General features: G+C 39.3%; 1 protein-coding gene across 1 annotated transcript; it reads left to right on the plus strand.

The window, feature by feature from the left end:
- Positions 1-14,154: 14,154 nt before the first annotated feature.
- LOC107783790 (uncharacterized) lies at positions 14,155-15,581 on the plus strand. The gene has a single exon (XM_016604808.2). It carries the CDS (start codon positions 14,242-14,244, stop codon positions 15,409-15,411), a length of 1,170 nt encoding a protein of 389 aa, XP_016460294.1. The 5' UTR covers positions 14,155-14,241; the 3' UTR covers positions 15,412-15,581.
- Positions 15,582-25,701: the final 10,120 nt, after the last annotated feature.

A 25,701-nucleotide genomic window follows, 5' to 3' on the forward strand; every position in this document is an offset into this window, starting at 1 on the left:
AACACCAAGAACGAGTTGATAAGATACCAGGCGCTGTTAAGCTGCTACAAAAAGGGACACTGATAGGTTCATAGAGTAGCCATACAACGATGATAAAGCCCCACACGCCATATCGAAGACCTTCAAAATGCCGCTCTACCTCTGGATATACGACGGAATGATCGATCCGGAAGATCATGTGACATTTCGAGACCAGATGAAAGAACACCAAGAACGAGTTGATAAGATATTAGGCGCTCCTAAGCTATTACCAAAAAGGGACGCCGGTAGGTTCATAGAGCAGCCATACAACGATGATGCAGCCCCGCACGCCATACCGAAGACCTTCAAAATGCCGCCCTACCTCAGGATATACGACAGAATGACCGATCCGGAAGATCATGTGACTCACTATGTCATCGCCGTGAAAGGTAACGACCTCTCGAAGGAATAAGTGTCCTCCATTCTGCTGAAGACGTTTGGAAAAACCCTCATAGGAGGGGCATTAACATGGTATTCGCACCTACCATCCCGCTCCTTAGAAACTTTCGAAGAAATGGCCGATAAGTTCGTAAACGCCCATGCCGGAGCCAAGAAGGCCAAGGCAAAAGTAAACGACATATTTGCTATTAGGAAATCCTTGGGTGAGGGACTAAGGGACTTCCTCGCCCAGTTCAACCAAGTAGGATGACTCTGCCAAACGTATCCGAAGGGATGGTAGTCGTAGCCTTTCAGAACGGGCTTAGCAGAGATGGTTCAAGAGTAACTAGAAAACTATTGAGTCGATTGACGAAATATCCTCCAACCACTTGGGACGAAATCCACACTGCTTATTGTGCTAAGGTCCAAGCAGATGAGGACGACCTCAACGGGCTGACTCACCGACTAACATCGGTACAAACTGAATCCAGAAAAGATCGAAGAGACAGCACCAGAAAAGATCATCCAATTCTGTGACCTAACAGGGAATGACATCAACCATATATCAGGACGGCTGTTGCGCCCTCCCTCCGCTACGAAGAAGGCCCGTCTAGGCCGAGGACGGGAACTCATCAGAATGAAAGTGAAGTGTCCACCTACAGAGATAGTCTACGACCTGGTGAAACTCGGAACGAAAGTGAAGTGGCCACCAAAGATGAGATCAGACCCGAATACAAGAAAGTCTGACGCCCTCTGCGAGTTCCACCAGGAACGCGGGTACAAAATAGAAGATTGCATCGCCCTCAAACATGAAGTCGTAAATATGTTATGACAAGGACACCTCAAAGAACTGTTAAGCGATAAAGGGAGGACCAACGTTTCCAGAGGACGTGAACATCTTGGCCCGCCAAAGCCTCCATCACCAGCTCGTACCATCAACATGATCATTGGCATCGGCGACGATGCCTCTTTTAACAGCGTGACATTCACCACCACACACAAACTCAAGCGGTCGATCACTTGCAAACAGTATGACGGACTCGAAGATAGTATCATCTTTGACGAGTCAAATGCCGACGGTTTGACTTTCCCTCATAATGATGCCCTTGTTATTACTTTACGTATTTTAGATACCGATGTCAAATGCATCATGGTGGATAATGGAAGCGGTGCATGTATTTTCCATCCCCGAGGCCTTACCCAAATGAGGCTCGATGATAAGATAGTGCCACGCTGCATCACGCTAACCGGTTTTAATAATGTAGTTGAGCGAACATCCGGGGAAATCACACTCCCCGTCTTAGCCGGAGGCATAACTCTAGAGACAACATTCCACATCATGGATCAGGACACCGCGTACAATGCCATAGTGGGTCAACCATAGATACACCCCATGAGAGTCGTTCCCTCCAGCTTATACCAAGTGATCAAATTCCCAACACCTTGGGGGATATTCAGTGTACGTGGAGAACAACGCACGTCCCGGGAGTGCTACCGCATTGCCTTAGATAGCACGACCACCCAACAGAGGGTAGACTAAGAAAAAGAAGCATATCAATTAATAGGGTCGAGGTCGGAATAAGACCGGACCAAGGCGTCATCAAGGATCCTGACATGGTCGAACCCGCAAGTTCAACCATAGAAGACCTAGACCCTGTTCAATTGGACACCAATGACCAGAGCAAGAAGGCCTATATCGGTTGCAAACTTCAGGCACCAGGTAAATTCAGTCAATTTTTAACAACTAACACAGATTTGTTTGCTTTCAGCCACACAGATATGTTGGGCATCACAAAGGAAATCGCCACGCACAAATTAAACGCCGATCCATTCCACCCTAGTGAGACATGTCAAATGTAAATTCAACTCTATAATTAACGACGCAATGCGCGAGGAGGTGGAAGAACTATTAGAGAATGACTCCATTAGGAAGTCTAACTACCCCAAGTGGATCGCCAACGTAGTAATGATAAAAAAAATAGAAAAAGGCGGATGTACGTGGACTTCATAGATCTTAACAAAGCATGTCTGAAGGATTCGTTCCTGTTACCTCATATCAACCAACTCATCGACGTAACGGCCAGGCATGAATTATTAAGTTTCTTGGACGCTTACTCGGGTTATAACCAGATCCTGATGGAAGAAGAAGATCAAGAAAAGACCACGTTCATCACCCACCAAGGAACTTATTGCTATAAGGTCATGCCGTTTGGTCTAAAGAACGCGTGGGCTATGTATCAAAGATTAGTAATGAGGATGTTTAAAGACCAGCTCGGCTAAACCATGAAGGTATACATAGACGATATGGTGGTAAAATCCAAAAGGGTAGAGGATCACATCGATCATTTGAAAGAAATTTTCAACATACTCAGACGATACAGAATGAAGCTGAACCCGGAGAAATGCGCATTTGGCGTAGCCTCGGGAAAATTCATGGGTTTCCTGGTGTCGAAGCAACGTATAAAGGTCAACCCTGACAAAATCAAAGCTATAGAGGGGATACCAAAACTCTTGACCACCAAAAAATAAGTCTAGAGATTGACTGGTCGCATCACCGCCCTATCAAGGTTCATCTCGTGGTCGTCTGATAGGTGCCATAAATTCTTCGGCGTACTCAAGAAAGACAACGGCCTTGAATGGATTTTTGAGTGCATCCAGGCTCTACGAGAACTAAAAGCATACATGTCATCACCGCCCTTACTTTCGAAACCCGAACCTGGGGAGCAACTGCTCTTCTATCTAGCCGTATCCGAAGTATCAGTAAGCGCAGTCTTGATCCACGAAAATAAAGGTACAGAATCTCCCATCTATTACATTAGCAAAACACTCATCGATGCCGAGACGAGATACCCATACCTCAAAAAATTGGCTATGGCCTTGGTCGTAGCTTCACGGAAGCTTAGACCATATTTCCAATTTCACCCCATCTCGGTCGTCACAACCTTCCCCTTGAGGAGCATTATGCATAAACCAGAACTATCGGGAAGGCTGGCCAAATGGGCCATCGCGATAAAGTCACAAGTGTTCGTCGACTTTAGCGCAAAAATAATGCCTGAAGTCGAAAGGGAAGCCGTCCAAAATTCCCTCCAAAATACAAAACCTCCGGGTCTTATACACCGATGGCACATCCAATGCGTCAGGGTCGGGAATGGGACTCGTACTCGAGGTCCTAATAGGCGAAGTGATTCACCAATCCATAAGGTGCCGAGTATGAGGCCGTAATTGTAGGTTTAAGGCTAGCACTCAAATATGGAGCGAAACGATTGAAACTGCGTTGTGACTCCCAGCTCGTAGTCAACCAAGTCACAGGGACTTTCCAAATCAAGGAACAAAGATTGCAAAAATACCAGACCCAAATCTGGAAACTACTGCCTGAGTTCGACGAATGTCAGCTCGATCAAATCCCACGAGCACAGAATGCCTAGGCAGATAGCCTCGCCAAACTAGTTGCAACTACCAAAAGCATTACGACCGGAGATAAAAACGTGGTCCATCTTCTCAACTCATCACTAGACCAAGTTGAGGTAAGAACCATAAAATTAACTTGAGACTGATGCAATCGTATTGTCGCATACTTGTAGGACGACAAACAAGAAACTAAGAATGCAACCGGCCAGGTACAGTATCCTCTGCAGCGATCTATACAAGAGGACCTACAGCGGCCCTCTGGAGAAGTGTTTGGGTCCGAACGAAACTCAGTGCGTCCTTGAAGAACTCCATGAAGGCCATTGCGGGGCTCACTCCGGCAACCGAGCATTGGTCAGAGTCCTCATACGGGCAGGATATTACTGGCCCGCCATGAAAAAGGATGCCGCAGACTTCGTAAGGAGATGCGAGCAGTGCCAAAAGTACGCCCCAATGATTCGCCAAGCAGGAGAACATCTCCACTCGGTCATATCCCCTTGGACGTTCAACAAATGAGGAATGGAAATCGTGGGGCCCCTCCCAGCAGTGCAAGGTAATGTATGATTTTTTTTAGCTTCGACAGACTATTTCTCTAAGTGGGTGGAAGCAGGAGCATTCTCCAAATACGGGAATAGGAGGTAATCACCTTTATATGGAGAAACATCATTTGCAGGTTCGGCCTTCCCAATGAAATCAGTTGTGATTACGGACCCTAGTTCACAGGAAAGAAAATCACCGATTTTTTCGAGAAATGACATATCAAGAGAATACTCTCAGCCCCATATCACCCCGCGTTAACGGGAAAGCAGAGTCATCCAACAAGTCAATACTAAATATCATGAAGAAGAAGCTCGAAGACGCCAAGGGACTGTGGCTGGAAATACTACCAAAAGTATTATGGGCCTACCGAACAACTCCGAAAACGAGCACAGGAGAGACGCCCTACTCTTTGGTCTACGGGACCGAGGCAGTAATACCAATCGGAGAACCCAGCCTAAGGTCGTCCCATGAGAGCGTCACGAGTAACGACGAGAGCAGAATGAAGGAACTCGACGAAAAGATATGGCCTACATAAGAATGGTCGCCTAAAAACAATAAGAAAAATGCTATTACAACAAGAAAGCAAAGGTCAAGCCGCCCAAAGTCGGGGACTACGTACTGAAGGCTAGAACTAAAGCGAGCAAAGATCCCAGGGAAGGCAAGCTGGGAACAAACTGGGATGGTCCGTACAAAATCACAGCCAAAGCGAACAAGGGTTCATTCCAATTAGAGACAATGGAAGGAAAGTAACTACCAAACAATTATAACATCAGCCACCTCAAATACTTTAACTTCTGAGAGAAAAAGTGTCCCCCAAGTCGTACTCTTTTTCCCTCACTTGAGTTTTTCCCCATTTGGGTTTTCTCAAGGAGGTTTTTAACGAGGCGGCGAAGGGAAAACTTCGAGTCGAAGTACACGAATGTAGGGCCGTAGTTACTATTTCATTGCTCGACCTCTCAATAGTCTCCAGATCGACCAATAAAGGGACTAGATAGACTGGGACTGGAACGCCAGCTAATACCCAAAAATCTGTAAATTTCTCCAAGTATGTAACCAAAGCAACAATGTCAAAGCAATAAGAAATTTATGCTTATCAGCACACCTCTTCCGTGTTAAGGTTACGTTCGACCCCGCTCGAACAAACACCTATCGGCGCTTATTAGCACACCTCTTCCGTGTTAAGGTTACGTTCGACCCCGCTCGAACAAACACCTATCGGCCCTCAGCCGCAATCTAATGAAAGGTTACATTTGACCTCGCTCGAACAAATACCTAACGGCCCTCGGTCGCAATCTAATAAAAGTTTACGTTTCGAGCAAACACCTATCGGCCCTAGGCCACGCTTTAATAAAAGGTTATGTTCGACCCCGCTCGAACAAACATCTATCGGCCCTCGGCCGCAATTTGATGAAAGGTCACGATCGATTACGATTTAACAAACATATATCGGCCCTCGGCCACATCTCAACACAAAAAAATGAAAAAGAAAAAACAACACGTAATCGGCTCCAACTTCACGGCCAGCTAAAAGACAACACCAATGAAGGAAAGAACGAAACAGGCAAGCAATAGAAGCAAAAAACATAGAAGTACAGAAAGTAAAGCATGGGAAGGGAAGAAGATGTAGAGAACAACTTTGATATTTCATACTTAAACATTTTATAAAGGCCCATGAAGACGCTGGCAAAAATACACAAAAATTTACAAGGAAAAAATAAAACTACTCATCGCCACCGTCACGATCTTCAGTGCCTTCACCACCTTGGCCATCGATGCCCTCGCCATCTCGATCCCCCTCACCATCGCCGCCTTCACCTTCAGGAGAAGCGGTATCATACCAGGCGTCCTCTTCAAGCCGGTCTACGCCCGCCTTAACGCGAACACCTTCAAGAGCAGCCTCTGAAATGGATCCCGCCGCATACAAATCTCGGAAGACATCCAACTGAGCCTCGACGTGAATCCATTCCTCATATAATTCCCAAGGAAAATTGGGAAAATCTGATGTACGAGAAGAAGATGGTTGTGCAAGCAGTTGGGCCTTCTCAGCTTCCAAAGCAGCCACTCGATCATGAAGGATGGAGTTATCCTTCTCAAGCTTTCTGATACTCTCCTCTAGTCGATCTTCTTTAGCTTTCGCCATTGACTGGTCATTCTCCCGCTCGACCCGGAGGCCCCTATTCGCCAACTCAAGCATCTTCGACTTCCTCCGAGCATCCAAATAGGAAGATTTCTCCTTCTCAAACTCACTCTGTTTCTCGACGACTTCACCATTAAGGGCCTCCAGCTGAAGCCGACATTCTTCCAACTGCCCGCGTAGCTCAACCACTTGTGCTTGAAGGTCACTGCATTGGGCCTCCACACCCCTGTTAACCTCAAGCTCTTGTTTCATACTCCTCAATGTCCCCTCAAGGATGCTACACTTCTCGATGGCTTTCACCAGCTCATCGTCCTTCAACTTTAACTCATCGCGAAGGGCCTGCATATCGCCGCCTTCACGAAATCACGTGCGAAACTCTTGGTACTTACCGCGATACTTGAAGTACTTATTTTTTAACCTCACAAATATTTCTCTACGCCTCTCCTCCCTCTGGGTGATCTCAATCTCCAAATTCACCGTCTGCAATCACAAAAGGAAAAGAAGTAAGTCAGAAATTAAAACGCCCCAAAAAACAAAGACAAAATAAAGAAGAAGTACAAAACACCAAACACTCACTCTAAGAGCAAGATCGGCAATGCTCCTCGACAAAGCGCCTTCATCTAACTCTTTGAGGGTCTTACCCTCTATCTCGGAACAAAGAGGGTCGAGGGCAGGGACTATGTCACCGGTGTTTTTCGGCAAGTCACGATCCATAGGGATCATAATGGTCCTCGTAGACCCCTCAAATCTTATCTCAAGTTGGGTAAACCCTTCTTCCATCATCTTTAGGCCGTCCACATCAACGTCCAAACCAGACTCTTCGCCTTCCTCAGTGACGCCTTTGCTTCCCTCGTTGGCCGGCAAGGAGGTATTAGTAGCTGGTCGGGAAAATGATGCCTCCTCTCGCCTCGAAGTATTGAGAACATCAGCGGCCGGTCCTTCTGCCTCCGTCACCGTAGAAAGAAGGGGCATATCCACGTCGTCTTTCACCAACTTCAGAATCTAAGACCCCGGCTCGATATCATCTCCGATAAGAATGGTCGCCGTCTCGCGCAGCAAAAAATCACCCTCCATTAAGTCAACGGCTCGGGCGACCCCGTCGCCAGCATCTACAGACCTCCTCTTACGAGGCACCAAATCCCCATCACCATGCAAAGGCTCTTCGTCCTCATCGATAAGACGAAATAACTGAGGAGTCGAGGTTTTCGCGGCCGAAGTCTCCGCGACTGAAGGATGGATGGATTCAGAAGCAACCACCGTTGAAGAAGGGACCAGGGCATGAATAGAAGCAGCCGCAATCAAAGAAGGGCGAGAGCCGAGAATGTAACAACTTTCCTCTTTCGCAACGCGGGTGCGGGAGCTTTCGACCTCCACGAAGATCCCCTGGCCGAAGCTAGGAAAAACACAGGGAAAAGGTAAGGTCAGCAAAAGAAAACCAAAAGAAAAAAGAACTAAGACACCGATAATAAAGGGAACTTACTAGTCGAGGGGAGAGAAGGCCCAAACTTCTTGAAGAAATCGGACCACTCACGGATCCTTACGATGTGAGGGAAGAGCCGACCAACCTAGTCAAAATTGTCTTCCACCAAAGGAGGAGGCGAGGTCTTGGCTGCATGAGAAAAAGTCAAGAAGTCAAAGCCCACGACCAAGCACGGGAGAAAAAAAATAGATATCTACATATGGGGAAGTTAGGTACTTATGAGTACAATTCCAAGCCTCAGGAAAATCGTCAACGTTGGCCACCACTTCCTTGGTTCTGACGAAGAAGAAGTTGAACCAGAATTGGAGGTTAGCTCTGTCATCTATCTTCATCACCAAGCACTTGCCTCCTCAGTGACGAAGGTTCAACATCATCGCCCTATAAAAGCTGGGGGCTAACAGATGTATTAAATACCGAAGAGTGAGTTCGACCTTGGCTAGCTCGGAAAATTTAGTGAGCATCCGTATAAGCTTATAAACGTACGACGCAAGTTGAGCTGGGCAAACACCATAATAGCGACAGAATTCCTCCGCCAACGGAAGGAGAAGGAGAGTGTAGCCGACTTGGAAGGGATAGGCGTAGAAGGCGCAATACCCAGGATGGTGGACCTGCACCGTATCCCACCCAGCCACGATTAATTCGACGTGATCAGGAAGGCCGAACTTATCCTTAAGATCTCCCAATTCCTTCTCTATCATCACTGATCGAAAGGCTACATGGTCAACATTAGGTGATTTGGAGAAATCAGATCTAGTATCAGGGTTGCGAGGAATTATCTCCTCCACCAACGGGAAGCTTCCGTCCTCGGCAACGACGAAAACATTCTCCTCGTGGGGGGGGGGGGGGAGGAACACCATCGCCAAAGGGATCGCATCACTTCCCTTACTAGACTCAGAAGGCATGTTAGACATGTTTTAAAAAAGGAAGAGAAGTATCGAGCGATGAAGAACTGAGCGTAATACAAATCACTAGAACAGAGATGAGAGGTTTAAAGCAAGGAAAGAGCAAGAGAGTAATATAAGGTTTCAAAATAACATAAAATTTAAAACTTCAAAATCGCACCCATATACCTCTATTTACAAGGATCTTGGCACCAGGACCGAAAACGGTTCATCATAACTGGCACCGGAACCGAAGCGGCAGGATCAATCAGGGGTCACACGTGAAACGAAGCAACGCATCGAGAATATGCGTCATAATGACGCATGACGTCATGATGTCATCCTAATTTGTGGATAGCATAACTCCAACGAATCGACCGGGAAAATTGAAGCGTTTGAAATGAGCGGCCCGCGTAGGGCCACGTTGTCAGTTCTCTGTAATCACCACAACCTGCACAACTCGCTCGATTGTTTCGACCACAACGAACAAAATCCGCTTATCGACCCCACCTGAATCCGGCCTCAATAAGCGGAGGGACTAACTGTACGAGTCAACATTTGTTTTTAGAATATTTTAGCCAAGATAGTATTAAGGGAAGAGTTCCCAGGTCGTCATTCGTCTAAATGGCCCAAGAAGCAGCGAAATTTGTGATCGAAGAATCCACGAGAGTCGTAGTCGAGGTGTCAACAAGGATGAGGATCGAGGTCGAGTACCGTTGACAGAGTTATAGCGACTAGTTTTCAAGATAGGATATTAAAGAGAATATTGGATTGGATATTCTCGGCACTTGTACTATTAGAGTTTCTTAGGAACATGTCCCAAATAAATAGGAAAAGAGACAATGATAGGGGACACGTGACATTCATTTGTAAAGAATACATTTTGACTTAAAGATTCGGCTCTCACTTGCTAAGATATAAACATCATCTTTTCACTAAGATTCTTGTCCATACTTTTCCATCAGATCCGAGAATAACTCGAATATTCAAGGATTTGTCTATCATTCATCATTGTCGGGAGGAACATTCACTTATTCCTTCCCTTCTTGGGTGACCCATTCACTCTATTTACTTATATGTCATTTATTGTTGTTCTTTATCATTAAATGCTATTTTATTACATCGGGTTTCTAGAGTATTTATTGCATGTTATCACCCATTATTCGACCAAATCTACGTAATATATGTTGCTTCTTTAAAAACTCCGTTTAAGAATATTATTGTTAGCTAAGATTAATCATTATTTCTATAAATTTAATTATTTGAACCAATTTCTATATTTTTTGATAAAACAGTGAGTATTTTAGTAGACCAATTTGGCTTGATTAATGATGGGATCCCTTCTTTAAATTGCTGTTGGAAGGAGTTTATTCATTTGACTAACACCTTATACTATTTGGTAAAGATAATTCAAAAAGGAAAAAGAAAGTGGCCAAGATAATGATCAATTTGTCTTTGTTCTAAATTTTATCTAGTTCAGTCTAATCTTAACATTCCAAACGTATAATAGTAGTTTTTTAGTTTGTCATTTTTAATAAATCCAATCAATCATTTGGACTCGGGAGACTGGAAGTTTGACAAACACTTTGTTAATTTCCACTTCTTTCGTTTGTTGTTAATTTCTCTCTAACAGAGATGAAATTTGAAGTTGTATGAATTACTTAATTAGTATTCCATCTCTTTATTGTAAATTTCATTCATGAAGACCAAAAGTATTTAAATAATACTATGTAAAACACATATATTTCTTTTCAAAGTATGGCTTATATGTATCTATCGTTCTCTTTATTTTTTTTAAATGTATCAATGTACCTTTAATTTCCAATTTATTTAACTAAATCCTTGGAGTAATATTTTTCACAAAAACAGAAAAAGTAGAGGAAGATAAAGAGACAAGATGGGAGGAATAATTATTGTGTAATTTTTGGGAGGAGCAATAATTTAGGCCTTTTGCTAATGTTGGGACATGGCATGCCAAGAATACTTGCAATAGTATATCACAGGAAATGGAGTGACCTTTTCCACACTCCCGGAAAGCAAAATCAACCTTTTTAGTATACTTCTCACCATCATTTGCTTTTGTCTTACCACATAATAATTCATACCAAAAATTCATGCATGCTATCCATCATCTCTAAGATGTTTTGCTACTTCTTCTTGATCATAAAATTCTAGACATTCTAATTGGTCAAAAAGAAGTCTAGTCCCCTTGACTATATGCTAATGATGATTCCCAAATCTAAATCTATTTGACTCAAAAGTACAAGAACTACAAAAGATGAATCATGCATTGATTTGAGAATTTGCAACAACTAGTTTCTAAAAGTTTGTTCAATATTATCTTTCATCAAGTATTGCTTCCTTTGAGAAGAAGAAATCAATTGCTCTTGCTATGCCAAAAAAACATTTTTGAAAGACTTATCTTTTGAAACATAGATATTAAAACTTGTTACTCCTTCCATCCCATTTTAATTGGCACTTTAGCTCTTTTAAGCCCATAAAAAATACAAAAAGTTTACTAAGTTACCCCTATTAAATGCCTTTTAAAAATTGAACATTGTTTAAAAGAATTATTACTTTTTAATATTAAGGATACTAGTCTTAGGGTACGCGCTTTGCGAGTGTATTCATATCAGTAAATATATAATTTTTTCATGTAGATTTTGATGTGTATTCATATAAATCATTATAATAGTATTTAAAATGTTTACTTTTATCTGCGTACATATTTTAAGGTAATTTTTTGAGTTCACTAATTAAAAATAATTTGTTAGCAACATTTTGGTGACACATTACCTGAGTTCAACTTATTGGATCTCACTTAATTCACGAATAATATTGTTGATCTATGTTCTCTTTTATCACTTGAATGACTTTGTCACAATCATACTGTTAATACTAATATTTGTCATAAATTTTATAGTTATATCTTAATTAAAGAAAATAATTTTAGTAAGGTAACCTTAATTGATTTTTAACTTTTAAATATCATAATCTCCTACATAGTTCAAGTGAGAAAAATTTAATTGATAAAGTCTTATTAATTTAAATGTTCTTAATATTAAAAAAAAATAAAAATGACCCCAATTATTCTTATCCTTTACTTAGAAAAATAAGTAAATAACCATAGTTATTCCTCATAAATTGTATTTCTTAAATTTAATTTAATATGGAAGCAAGATAATAATTGAAAAATATATTATTTTACACAGCTTTTCAACTATGATAATATCTTGGATTAGCTTTGTGTAACCATTAAGAAATCAAGAGACTAGTATATTATTTGTTTGTATTTAATAAAAAATACATTATGTTACTTAGTTTAATCAAATATAACAGAAAAAAATATTATATTAAGAACAATTGTTCCTTTCCGTTGTAAAGTATGTCCACCTCTTTTTTACTTTTCACTAAATAAAGTCTTTAAATTGAATTTATTTTTAATTTATTCTAGTCCTTAGAGTTTTAGTTGGCACGACATTTACGTAGAAGGGTCAAACTTTCTAATATTAGAACATCTAAGTTAAAATCGTGTTTTAATATTTAGCTTAGAATTATTGCTTAAATCTTAGAAGTAATAAATTTTAAAAGGAAATAATTTTTATAACTAAAATCTTTCTTAATTTCAAAATTTTAAATAGTTGAACAAAGAAAGATTTAATATATAAGATTTTAATTAATTTTAAAGTGCTAAATATTAGAAAAATAATTAAATGACTATTTCTAAATATTAGAAAAATAATTAAATGGCTATTCCTAAATATTAGGGAAATTATTAAATGAATAATTCTTAATATTAGGATAATAATTAGAAGATTATTTTGTCTAGTCTAAACTCTAGTTTTAATGGGCAAAAAAGGCAAAGGATATTTTCCTAAGGGTTTCATGCTTTTAATATAGTATAAATAGATATATAATTGAAAATAATGTAACATATTTGGTCTTGAATTTCTATGTAACGGCAGGCCATGAATGCAAATATTCTCTGCAACGATTGTCCATTTAATGTTAGGGAATATTCTTCATTGAATGTTGTCTAATGACAAACATTCAAACCACTCCCGCTGACCAGGCTCCCTTCGGGGTTTATCTGATACTAAATGCTAGGGGTGCTCATGGTTCGGTTTGGGTCGATTTTTCCTTAAAAAGAAACCAAACTAAGTAAGTCGGTTTTTTAAATATTGGAACCAAACCAAACCAATTAAGTCGGATTTTTTTCCATTCGGTTTTTGTTGGTTTTTCATTTTTTTCGGTTTTTGTCGGTTTTTTTCTTAAATATGAGACATACACTACCAAACGCATATTCCGGCGAGTACATTTTCAACGTAACGCTATCAAACCAATTGCTCTTTAAGAAATCTATCATTTACCAAGATATATTGATGATAATTGACTCAAATAGTGATGAATAATTTAAGTACTCAATTAAAAATTGATTATTTTTAACATGAAATAAATTCTTATACTTAATAAAAGAAAACTACCAATAAAACTAGAATGCAAATAATTAGATTATTATAATAGCAAAGAACTAGACTAAAAATACAAATGACTAATATGTACCATAAAATTTTAGAAACTTTATATAAAATACATATATATATATAGGTGTAATAATAAATTTAAATAGCTATTTTTATAGTCGGTTTGGTTCATTTTTTTTTTTAATTAAAATCAAAACCAAACCAAATTTGATCGGTTTTTAAAATTTAAAACCAAAACCAAACCAAACCTAAAAGTATCGGTTTGGTTTGGTTTTCGATTTGGTTCGATTTTTCGGATTTTTATGAACACCCCTACTAACTGCAGTTTGTTGTTCCCGGTACTGATAGTTACTTGACTTCGCTTTTTACATGTCTTCGATTCCACGTGGCACCCTATCATTCGATCATTTATTACAAACTAATTTTACCTTTTGTTTATTAGCTTTTGAATTTTACTATTAGCGTTCTGGCCTCAATTAGTTTTTTAGAATATATTTTAAGCTACCATTTTTGCTAATTTCTGTAAAAACTTACATTTAAATTTGAATTATTTTTAGAAATGAAACCCCTATTTTCAGTTCAAAATGCTATAGGTTTTGAATTTATGAAAAAGTCATTTTTTAAAAAAGAAACATAAATGTAGAAACATCCGTGCAGAGTACTCAATTAATGCTCCTCATGTAAATTTAACAGTTTTTAAAAATACATCGAATCAATCAATTTTTATGAAAATAAAAAGAGTAGGTCAGCAGTACTATTTTCTGACTCACTACTGCTAGTGGCATTGTCGTTATATATCAGAATATTTAAGGTCATTCTCTTACGTTACTCTCTTCCCCAAAAAGCCCCTTTTCTTCTCTCTATTTTTTTGCACACATCACTCCCCATTTCAGCACAAACCTTTCACAGAAAATTATGAAACCCCTCGAAAATCATACCTCCTCTACCGCCACAGCCACCACTTCCTCCGCCGTGTCGGAACCCGATATCGGAACCCAAACCGGATCTGCGGTAGAGTCCGGCATGTTCTCTGACGATATTGATAGTTCATGTTCCACTCCGTATGTTAGTGCTCCTTCAAGTCCAGGTCGTGGCCAACCACACAGTGGCTTCTATTACAGTGCTCCGGCGAGTCCTATGCACTTCGTTTTGTCAACTACTTGTGTGAAGAAGAATGTTGCTTGCACTTCAATTTCTTCTCCTTCCGAAGATTTCGACTTCTCCGCTAGGCTTACTACCGACGGCGCCGCCGCAGATGGATCCATGAGCTCTGCCGACGAGTTATTTCTGAACGGCCAGATCCGGCCGATGAAGCTTTCCACTCACCTTAAACGCCCGCAAATCCTCGCACCATTGCTTGATCTCGACGAAAATGAGGATGAAGAGGAGAAATGCTTTAGGGGAAGAGATATGAAGCTGCGTAGTAGATCGTTGAGAAGAAGGACTAGATCCATGTCACCACTTCGAACGACGTCGTTTGAGTGGCACGAGGATTATGAAGAAGAGGAGGAATTAGAAGTTGTCAAGGAGAAGGAAAACGAGAAGAATGAAGTAGAAGAGATAATAAAACAATTAGATGAGGAAGAAACTTCGAATGAAACGACGCCGTGTCCTTCTGGCTCTTCTTCGAGGTCGTCTTCAGTTGGGAGGAGCTCAAAAAGATGGGTATTCTTAAAGGAGTTTTTATATAGAAGTAAAAGTGAAGGAAGAAACAACGGTCACAAGTTTTGGAGTGGGATCTCGTTTTCACCTGTGAAAGACAGGAAACTTGAGAAAATTTCAGCCCACAAAACTCCACCTACTGACACTGCAAACACTTCTGAAAGTAAGAAAGTGAAACAAACAAAAGAAGGGAAGAAGAAGCCTGTGAATGGAAATGTAGCAAATGGGATAGGGAAGAGAAGAGTGCCGCTCTCGCCTCATGAGTTGCACTACACTACAAATAGAGCACAAGCAGAGGAAATGAGGAAGAAGACATTTTTGCCGTACAGGCAAGGATTGCTTGGATGTTTAGGGTTCAGTTCGAAGAGTTATGGAGCAATGAATGGTTTTGCTAGAGCTTTGAACCCTGTTTCTTCAAGGTAATAAAATTTGTATATCTAATTATTATTATTATTATTACTATATCTACTACTATCATCCATCAGAGTGGAGAGAGATATTTATAAGTGATTGTATAGATTTTTCTTTTCATTTTATGGTTATGTTTTTATGTTATTCTGTTATCTATTTTGTATGTAGTAATTGATGGCAAATCCTCTACTGCCTAATGTGATGGGATTTTGTTTAGCCATTCATGGAAACTCTATGTTAGATCCTCTATTTTTGCTTGTAAAAAAGAGTTTCATGAGATCATCTTTTTCTCCCATGAGATCTTTGGCCATGGAAAGTTAGCACGGACAATGCAGTGCTAAAATACAAATTGCTTCGGTAAGCAGTGAAAAGGGTAGTAAATATTCCTCAGGACTCCTCATCTGTTATTCTAGTAGATTTGTCTTTTTTACTTTATCAGATCAGATTCCTAAGCAGTACCGATTATTTTTAATTAATATTTGGATCTTTTCCAAAGGAGTTATTTTTTTTGTTTTCTCATATGTTGTTATTATTATTATTATTATTATTATTTTTATTATTAGTAGTAGTAGTAGTAGTATTATCATTATTACAGTATTATGATTATGATATCTTCGCTGGGAGAGTTGAGAATAATGCTAGTTCTTATCTCGAAAAGTATAAAATAAACGGCGAATCCAATATTCATCAACTAGTTACGAACCATTTATTATACTAGCCTATGATAATTACTCGGCGGTACAGAAAAAACTTAGATAATACAACCTAACAAAGGGGGTATGTTACAATGAAAAGAATGATTCAGCCTAGCCTCTTAAAGAGGTACGATGTGAAATCTTCACAATCCAGGAGTTTATGGGTCAATTGAATTTGTAGTCTTGTAGTTTTACCACTCTATTTCTTTATTGTCCAACTAAAAGATTACGTCACCCTGATTGGTACTTGTAGTGGTCGGAGTCCTATTATATCTCGTGAAATAATTAAGGTACACATAAATTCCGGTGATAATTCTTATTGAAAAATATTTTATGAGTCAAAGGCCCATTTCCTCATTTAAAGTAAAGAGAAGTCTCGATGAGCAGATGTAATCATACACCGTTTTACTTTTATTTTCTGGGATCTGTTAATAATGTGGTGGTTCCAGGATCTTTTATTTGACGAAAGGCTACATTAAACTATATATAATTGGGTGAAGTGTAATGTCTGGTCTCTAAAAGTTGTTGGAATTATAGAAGGTGATAGGACGCAAGATATACCATGAATTGCATTATTTACATGACAAAAATATTCGATTTCTTAAAAACCTATGATTATGGTCAGGGAACAGAGCCATTTGGCAGGTATAGAAGAAGGAGGCCCCTACACCCACACCAAACCCAGACCCGCCTATTGCAAAAGATGGGCCTGTTGCCTTTTGTCAACAATATCATCAGAAGCTTGAGCTGTTCTTGGCTGTATCTTCTGAGGGCCAGCCTTGTATTGAAATACTTAAGCATATGCATATGCACTCTAGTGATTAAGATGGATAAGGGTAGAGTTATTCGATACTTGTGCTAAAAACACGAAAGATAGATACTGTCCTCTAGCATAGGCGAAATAGTAACGTGCAAGCTGGCTCTAATACCACTCTTGAAAAAACAAAAATGAAAAAGAAAAAGAAAAAGAAAAAGGTTGGATGTGATGTATAATGGCATAAGTTGCGTTTGTTTTCCTCTTTGCATCTAAGTGTGATGTCCAAAAGGTGTTTGAAGTTGAAGAAGCAGTTTTTTGTCTCATCTTCTTATTAGTTTATAGTCTTGATATATGGACAAAGCAGATCTGGATTAAATAAAAAAAAAGTGGGAAGCTTGTTAACTCATTCTCATGGGGTCTCTTTGTTCCTAGATGTTGACATAAAGTAGTTTCAGGTTAAGCAACATACTAACATGGCCTTTTGGCTAATGATATATCTGTTGTCGATGTAGCATACAGTACTTCTTTTCCGTTCCCCTTTGCATTTATTCACCAGATATTTCTTCCTCTTAACATTTAATATTTTAATTCAACTACATTAACATTTTTTACAACCTTTCCTCTGCTTCCCCCCAGCAAGAGAAAATAAATTAATTAAAAGCTACCCCCACAGAAAAATAAAACCGTTGTCATGCTCCATCAAATCTTATAGTCTAATGATACGGTTGAGAGTCTCTCAAATAAGAGCTGTAGATTCCATTGGCCTCCTCCTTCATCAGTCCTCCTATATAATTTAATAGTAGTAGTAATAAGTTTTATAAGGAAAAAAAAACTTATTACTTGTCATATTACAATGGTCCTTGTAATATTAAATGAAGTAGAATATGTACTCAAAATGTTATCCTTGTGTTATATATCTGTCAGTTAATTTAGATGATAGTTGTTGGAGCATAGTACTTGTCATATTAAAATGGTCCCTGGATGTAATACTAATCATGATTTTACATAGTACTCTTTCACTTTGTATAGAGATAGTAAATATCTGGTTTTGGGACCATCACAAAACCAACCACCATACTTGTCTAGATTATTTATTCTGAATTAAATGAATAGACATAGCTGAAGCATGATCACTTAATAAAAATCACCTGATTTATTGTTTCTAGTATGTTTTAGATGTAAATAAATGCAAGTCCTTTAATGAATTATTTTTGAAAAGTTAACCAATAAAAGGAAGACACTTGTTTCTGGAAGAAAACTAGGTATGTAAATTTTGGAAAGTGCCTTCTGATAGATTCACATTTCAGATGAAAGTGCCAGTTTTACTTATGTTTCTAACTGATGTTTGATTTGTTGGCCTGAGTGCCTGACCAGAAATTAGCTGGAAAAATCTGGCACAAGGGCCTACAACTTTTTTGTGTTATTGCATCCTCCTGTTTAATTTTGTTTTCTTCTTAATTTACAATGTTCGTTAAGGTCTTAATTTATATATTTACCAGGTCAACAAAGACCAAATATTTATTAAAAAAAGACTAAATATATGTAGGTTAGGTGCATATGTCACGAGTTTAAATTAAATCACAAATAAAACTTGGTATTTAAGTCGGGAGGAGGGTAGAAGGACGAGCCCTTACCCTTTGAGTTATAAAATTGTGAACCATTTGGTGTCGGATCACAAGCTCAATAGACATTTCTCTAATATAAATAAATTGTTTCTTAAAAAAGGAAAAAAGACGAAACAAATTAGCTGCTCAAAGGTAGGAGTAGGCTTAGTGGAAAAGGAAAAGAGGAAGAGTAAGAAGGTCAAAAATAAAAAGGAAGTGTGGCGTACAGGGTATGTAATTTTTCAAGGAGAATATATGTACAAATGAACTAAAGCCTTTTGGAACTTCAACAATTTACCCAGTAACACAGCTTTTGTGAAGCAAATAGTGCATTTTTCGCACGAAAAATATTAGAAAAAAGAAATAAATTTGGCCAAAAATTTCAAATTCAAATCCAAAATCGAGCGACGACGACGCGAGGCTTGATGTCTTCTCAACTCTTTAAGATCTAGAAGATCTTAAAATACTTCTCTATACAAGCATAAGGATTTTCTTTTCATTTTTCAAACAATTAGCGTGAGATAAAAAGAAACCCTTTCAATTGTGTGAGGTACAAAATAAAGTTTTTCCCAAACAGAAAGTCTAGCAATTAGGCAGTTTGACTTGTAATGGGAACTCCCTATCCTAACATAAAATGTATTTCTAAATTGAACAGCTTTATTTCTGCGTGAGGCCAAAATAAATGTGTGCATCATATTGTTATTTAAATTTGATGCTAGAAAAAAAGGAGCCATATTTACGTAACAAGAAAATGTTTAGCACATGCACGGCATGATGTATAATAGAAATAAACTAGGAGTATATGAATTCTTACAGCATCTTGTTACCTTAGGAAGAACAAAACAAAACGAGGATAGTGAAACCATCGCGTTTGTTTGGTTGCAGCATATATGGTGGAATGACGACTCACATCACATGAAACTGAAAAGTAAGTGAAAAAAGGACTGAGGCCAAGTGGAGGCTGTCGAGTAATAATAGATCTTCTGCTGATTTTTTTCTTTTGTCCTTTAATTGATATCAGTTGGATTTTTTTTTTGTATCATTGAAATTACTGAATTATATGTTAATTTCTTAAGATTCATAAAAATGCTTCTTGATAAATCTATAGCCTCGAATCTAAGTATCAAATTTCTCGTTTACTGTCTCTACGCCCCTCTTATTCCAACTTCTTCTTCTTCTTCATCACTCTGATAATCTCTGATTTCTGGAGCAAATCCACATCTTTTGGAGTATCCACTATTCCATACATCACAAGCTGGTGAATACACTTCTTGTGATGAGACAAAATGCGGAGAAATTATGTTTCGGTGCACGAAATTTGACTTCACAATGAGTTGTATTTTCTACAAAATTAATGCATAGTTAAGTGATTTTAATGATGCCAAAAATACTTGTGACTTTATTGAAATAAGGATAAAGTTAAGTGATTTTTAATAATACAAAAAATAATTGCTTGATTTACTGAGCAAGGAATTAAGTTGAGTGAGTGTAGAAAATTGCTTCACGTTGTAACATATTAACCAGTCTAACCTGTATGCAGCTCATATAGCTGCTGCACCAAATATTCTCATGACACGTGTAACTATGTAAGAAAAGGTTATTTTTTAATTTTTTTATCATTAATAAGTTCTACACTATCAGATAACTCAAAATGATGTTCTATTGTTGTAAATAAGTTAAATCCTTTTAAAAGAACACTGTATTGTTGTTGGGGATAAGAAAAGTATTGTTGTGGACTCTGATCCAAACGCTCTTCCTAATAAAATGAGAAGTAGAGCCAGCCCATGAAAGCCCACTGAGAATCAAGTACACTTCCCCTCATCCTTGTCCCTATAAAAAATACACCAAATACGGCCCAAGCCCAAGTTATTCATGTTCTGAACGATCGCCCACTGTTTTATTTTTGAAACAATTACGGGAAAGTAGAGGTGGGGTACTTTCCAAATCTGTTAACCCCTTAAAATGGATAACAATTAAATTTGTATGTAATTTAAAAGATATATGGTTTGATTTAACACAAATGATCAAAGAACAATAAATAATTGAATTGAAATGAAATAAAACGATCAAACCAAAATGACGTAGTAATTAAGCCTTGTGTTTAGCTTAAATGCCAACGGTAAGTCTCGATTGAGCCCTCGAGATCGAGATTAGATCCGAATAAATGAGTGAACAACCGAAGAACACTTAAAACAATTGTTGAGACCTAAAGTAAATTTTATTGCCTTGTTATCCTTTACCCTTGATTCTCCATCTCGTTCGAGCTTGTTTCCCGCTGGGTCCGGCCATGTCCGACACCCGTTATATCATGCGTTCGTTCCTGGTTCCGATCTATGGGCATCGGGGATTTACCTTAGGCCAAGCGGTGTCACGTGACACCGCTTGGTCGGAAATTTTTATTAAATATATATATATAATTAAAAGACAAAATTAAATTACAGTTATAAAACTTCAAGTGCCAGCACAAGTAACTGTCCGGTTAAACTGGTCTGGCGCCTTATTTTTCTAGTATTAGGTCGTGAGTTCGAAGCTGAAAGCTTCATTTATTATTTCAAAAATTTTGTACCTCATTTACACAAAAACTATATTGTTTTGAGCAGGGGTCGAACTGCTGACCTCGTAGGAGCAAACATAACCTTTAGCCATTCGATTATCAATCACTTAGGTAGGTATCTGTGACAATAATTACTTGTCTACGGTTAGTTCTATGTACTATTTTTTCCCTTTTTCCTTCCATCTCCTTTATAGACAATAAAATTGATTAAGAACAACATACAAACTTTTAGTGATTATTAGGTACTTTATATAAATAAAAAAAATATTTAGTATTTTCTAATGAGGTTTGAATACTTTTCTAAAATCAAAGTTCATCGAAAAGAATTGTAGTAATATAATTGAGTTGTGTTTTACTAATATGATTCGAATTATGTTCTTTTTTATATAATCTTGTTAGTAATGTTTTGTTTACTTGTACACTGTTAAAGTATGATACCGCTTATGAAAAATCCTGTGTACGCCACTGCATTCAAGCCAATAACAAGTAACGTCGTTCCTTGTTTCACAACGAGAAATTGGGGGTAACTCTATCCCTGATTTTACCCATATATAGATATTCCCCTCACTTCTCGGAGAGTAGATTAAAAGAGCGACGAGAAGTAACTAATTGACCCTGGTTCATTCTCTCGTAAATCATGTGCAAGCTAACGAACCAAAACGTTTTATCAGTCACGTCGCTATGACATTGGACACGCGTCAATCGTCGGTTGAACTCCCTGGTAGTTACCCAATTCGAAACGTCTCGCAATCATTACTCTTTCCCTATAAAAGTTCTGGTTTTCCACTTTCACTTTTTCACTTTCTGGCTTCAAATTTCCTTAAGTTACCCTCGAGTTTTTCATGTCTTCATTCGTTCATCGATCCTTTAAATCTTCATAACTTGTTCTTCATATCTTCATATCTTCATAGCTCATCTTCAAACCTTTATACCTTATCTTCAAATCTTCATACCAAATTTTCAAATCTTCATATCAGATCTTCAAACCTTCATCTTCTCAGATAGAGATGACGAAGACTTCAAAATCGGTACCTCAAAACACCGCACCGTCGACCTCTTCTTCGGCCATCGGCACCGAGGCAGTGCCTCCTGTAGTAGCCCCGGGACCTCCTCTTACGTATTTTATCCCCGGAGGCTGCTCCATAGATAACAAATTCAAAGTCAAGAAAGCCTCCGCACAAGGAGATCGGGGTGAGGAGGCGTGGAGGTATGTTTTCTCCATCACCAAGGAGACACTCAAGGCTGTCTGAGAGGACTGAAAATGGGAAGACAAAGACGTAGTCGTTCCAAGTCCTGACGAGGACATCACGACATACGTGGAAGGATACTTAACTATTTATACGTATCCTTTCACATTTGGTCCCGTTGATATAGTGGTCCTTGAGTTTTGCAAAAGGTATGAAATTTGCCTCAGGCAAGTTCACCCATCCTTTTAGAGGATCGTGACTCTTCTCTGCCATTTTGCGAACAATATGAAGGAGCCAAGGTTCACGGTCGATCACTTGCTCCAAGTGTACAAACCCTGAACCTTTCGAGGGGGGTTAATCAAACTCGCTCGTCAGGCAAAGAAGGCTCATTTCTTATGCATAGATAAGGACATGGACTGAGGTTGGTAGGGAAGTTTTGTTCGAATAAAGACCGAGGACCTCATTCCTCCCGAATTCATGTTGTTCCCTGAAAAGTGGAACTCAAACCGTAAGTTTACTTCCTTTTAAGCCATCAATGTTTTTTCCTATATCTACTCTTTCCACTTATGACATATCTCATCCAATGTACATCTGTCCCTCGAGTCCCCAATGCGGTCCCGCATTGGAATGAGTACATCAAAGTTGTATGCAAACTACTTACCTACTCCGAGCGTGAGTGTCGTAAGCTCTCCAAAGGCAAGTGGGAGGCTCGTTCCCATGGTAAGTGTTTTTTTCTGACTGATCTTTTCTTTGTCATTCTTTATTCCGTCATTGACATAACCTATTACTTCTATCACAGGCTTGCCTAAGACCATCGAGATTCGGGAAATCATTGATACCGTGGTCTCGACCCTGTCTTCGAAACCCTCCGCCTCTCTGCATCCCGTTGCCAAAGTTGTTGCAGGGAAGGAGGAGAAAACGAAGAAGAAAAAGAGATCTCGGATTCTTTTGCCTAGGTTAAGAAAAGAAAAAGAATCGTGTTCAAGGTTAGGAAGAGCACCAAAAAGACTTTGGATACACGAGTCCCGGGTTACGAAGCTCTTCGTCAGCTCAAGGATTTTCTCGAGGATGACGAAGACATAGAATTCATCACCCACGAGCCGAATGACTCGATGGCCCCTGAGGATGATGCTCGTAAGGCTGAATCCTCATTAACTCAGGGGCCCGAAGAAAAAAATATGGCAGCTGCTTCATAAGAAGCCCCTACGGTCCCGAGGAGGGCCATTTCTGAAGCCGACGCCGTTATCCACATCCACGAGTCACCGCCGCGGACAGAGGACACTTTAAATGTAGCTCGGGTCACTGAAGAGAACCCGACCGAAATGTCCCGGGCTGTATATGATGCCATCAACTCATTTTTTGAGGGTGTGGACGTTGGTATGTTGGAAGAATACTCTGTCTTTGGCCGCCTGGAGATCCGGAAAATGGTCGTGCCACCAGGATCAGGTGGGCCGAGTTCGATCTCAAAGCTTGAGAAGCAGTTTCCCGCCCCGAGTGTGGACTTGAATGAAAGAATACGGTCATGTTCTCAGCACCGGCGGATACTAGCATATTGTCCGAGCCAGTCGGAATGGCCAGCTATCTCCGTTCCTTGGTAATCGAAGAAGACCAAACGAAGATGAACGAAGTAGATGTGCCAAGTCTTTTCAATGAGGTTCAGCAGCCACTGAATCAGGTATATCTTCTTCTCTTTTTTATTTTAATGAGCGCCTGTTGCCCTAACTTGTTTTAACGATTTTCTTCTTCCATATCTCAGGCCTTGGTGCTTCATTACGAGAGTTTCCACTGATACAGAATGGAGGTGAGCCTTCTCGAATTCGAGCTCAAGTAGGAAATCCAGCAAACAGAGATGTACAAAGCTCTCTGTGACCAAAAGGATGAAATCCTTAGGGATACGACCGAACTCTCCGCCTTTCAGGCCGAACTGGAGAAGGCCTAGAAGGAGGAATCGAAAGCAAATTAGGACCATGCCCTTCTCGTTTAGAAGGTAAGGGTGCTCGATATTGATAATGAGAGGCTAAACACCAATGCTAGCGCCACAACCTTACAGGTCCCGGAAAAGATAACTTTGATCGATCAGCTCAGGACCGAGATGAACGGGGTCAAGGCTTCAGCCGATGAGCTTAGAGGCAAAATGGATCACCTAGCATCGGAGCGGGATGCCACCAAAAAGGACTTGGCGTCAACCAAAGTACAACTCCGAGTGATGAAATACAAGGCCGAGAAATGGTTTCTGCTGAACGACGAGCTCCGAGAACAACCCTCCTCGGCCATTGCAGAGCGTGACACTCTTGGCCAAAAGTATACTACTCTAAAGTACAAATTAGAAGTGACTTCGAACGAGATCTCTGATGTCCCGGATATGCTGGCCTAATATAAGGCTGATGTCGAGATAATCGAAGCCCGGATTATAACCAAGGCCGAGTATGTGAAGTGGCTATCTCGGAGGGAGGCTCTCGAGGAGATCCAAGCCGGTGGGGAGGGTCGATGTAGCGGCCAAGATTGAAGAGGCCAGCAAAGTATTAACCCGAGGGATCAGATAGCGAGCTGGGCTCTGATGAAGATTGGGCAGGGGATGCCTTAGTTTAGGTTATTTTTGTTTCTGTTTACTCATACATTTTGTACTTTGGACCGTTTTCTCATGCCTCTGTAAATATTTTTTGGTAAATATATAAAATTACCATTCGGCTATACATTGTGTTCTTTTAATTTTTTCGCATTTACTTTTTTGCTTAGGACTTAGAATATATAACTTGTGTCTCGGATTCAGTATGACTATTATATCATCGTTACCTTAGCATAAATTTTATTATCGCTCAAATTGTTTGACTTCCAAAGGCCGAATAAGGTCCGGGTCAAGTAATGGCTCCGAGTTGCTTTGACTTCGAAGGATCTGACAAGAACAAAACGGTCTTTAATTTCGAGTATTCGAATGGTTTATCCGGACACAGTTAATCTTTGCTGAAGGTGACCTTTTCCTTGGCCACAATTCAAAACCGACTGATTTGATCAAACCTGACATAGTCTTTACCTATACTATATTAAAAGTGGGAAGCCCCTAAGTCAAAAGTTAAATTCCTTTTTTTACCCTTTTTAAAAATTTAATTACAGCACGAACAAAACTTCTTAAAAACCTAATTAATCTACTTATTGAAAAGAACCTAAAAGCAACGCTTCTAAGAAAAAAAAAACATCGCTTCATAAACAACCTGCTTCTAACGTTTCTCTCGGCCAAAGAACGAACACGCTTACAAATATTTTTTCATCAACTGTCAGGCAACTGTTTTTTACAGTATGTTGTTCTCTCTCTGGTTATGCAAGGTTTACTCCTTTTCCAGGTATTCGTTAGTCTCTATTCATATTTATTATCTATACTGATAATATAACATGTAGCACTATTGTCATAGCGAATTAAATTAAATCAGTTCTGTTGAGATTTTTGTTTTAAGATGAAATAGTCTTAAAATGAGGGTGAATGGGAAATGGAGGAAAAATGAAATTTTTG

This window comes from Nicotiana tabacum, chromosome 19 (genome assembly GCF_000715075.1).
Source record: "Nicotiana tabacum cultivar K326 chromosome 19, ASM71507v2, whole genome shotgun sequence".
In the NCBI taxonomy this organism is placed as follows: domain Eukaryota; kingdom Viridiplantae; phylum Streptophyta; class Magnoliopsida; order Solanales; family Solanaceae; genus Nicotiana; species Nicotiana tabacum.

Bases quoted from the DNA above. Each gene is read 5' to 3' on its own strand.
- LOC107783790 (XM_016604808.2), top strand. From the start codon at position 14,242: ATGAAACCCCTCGAAAATCATACCTCCTCTACCGCCACAGCCACCACT.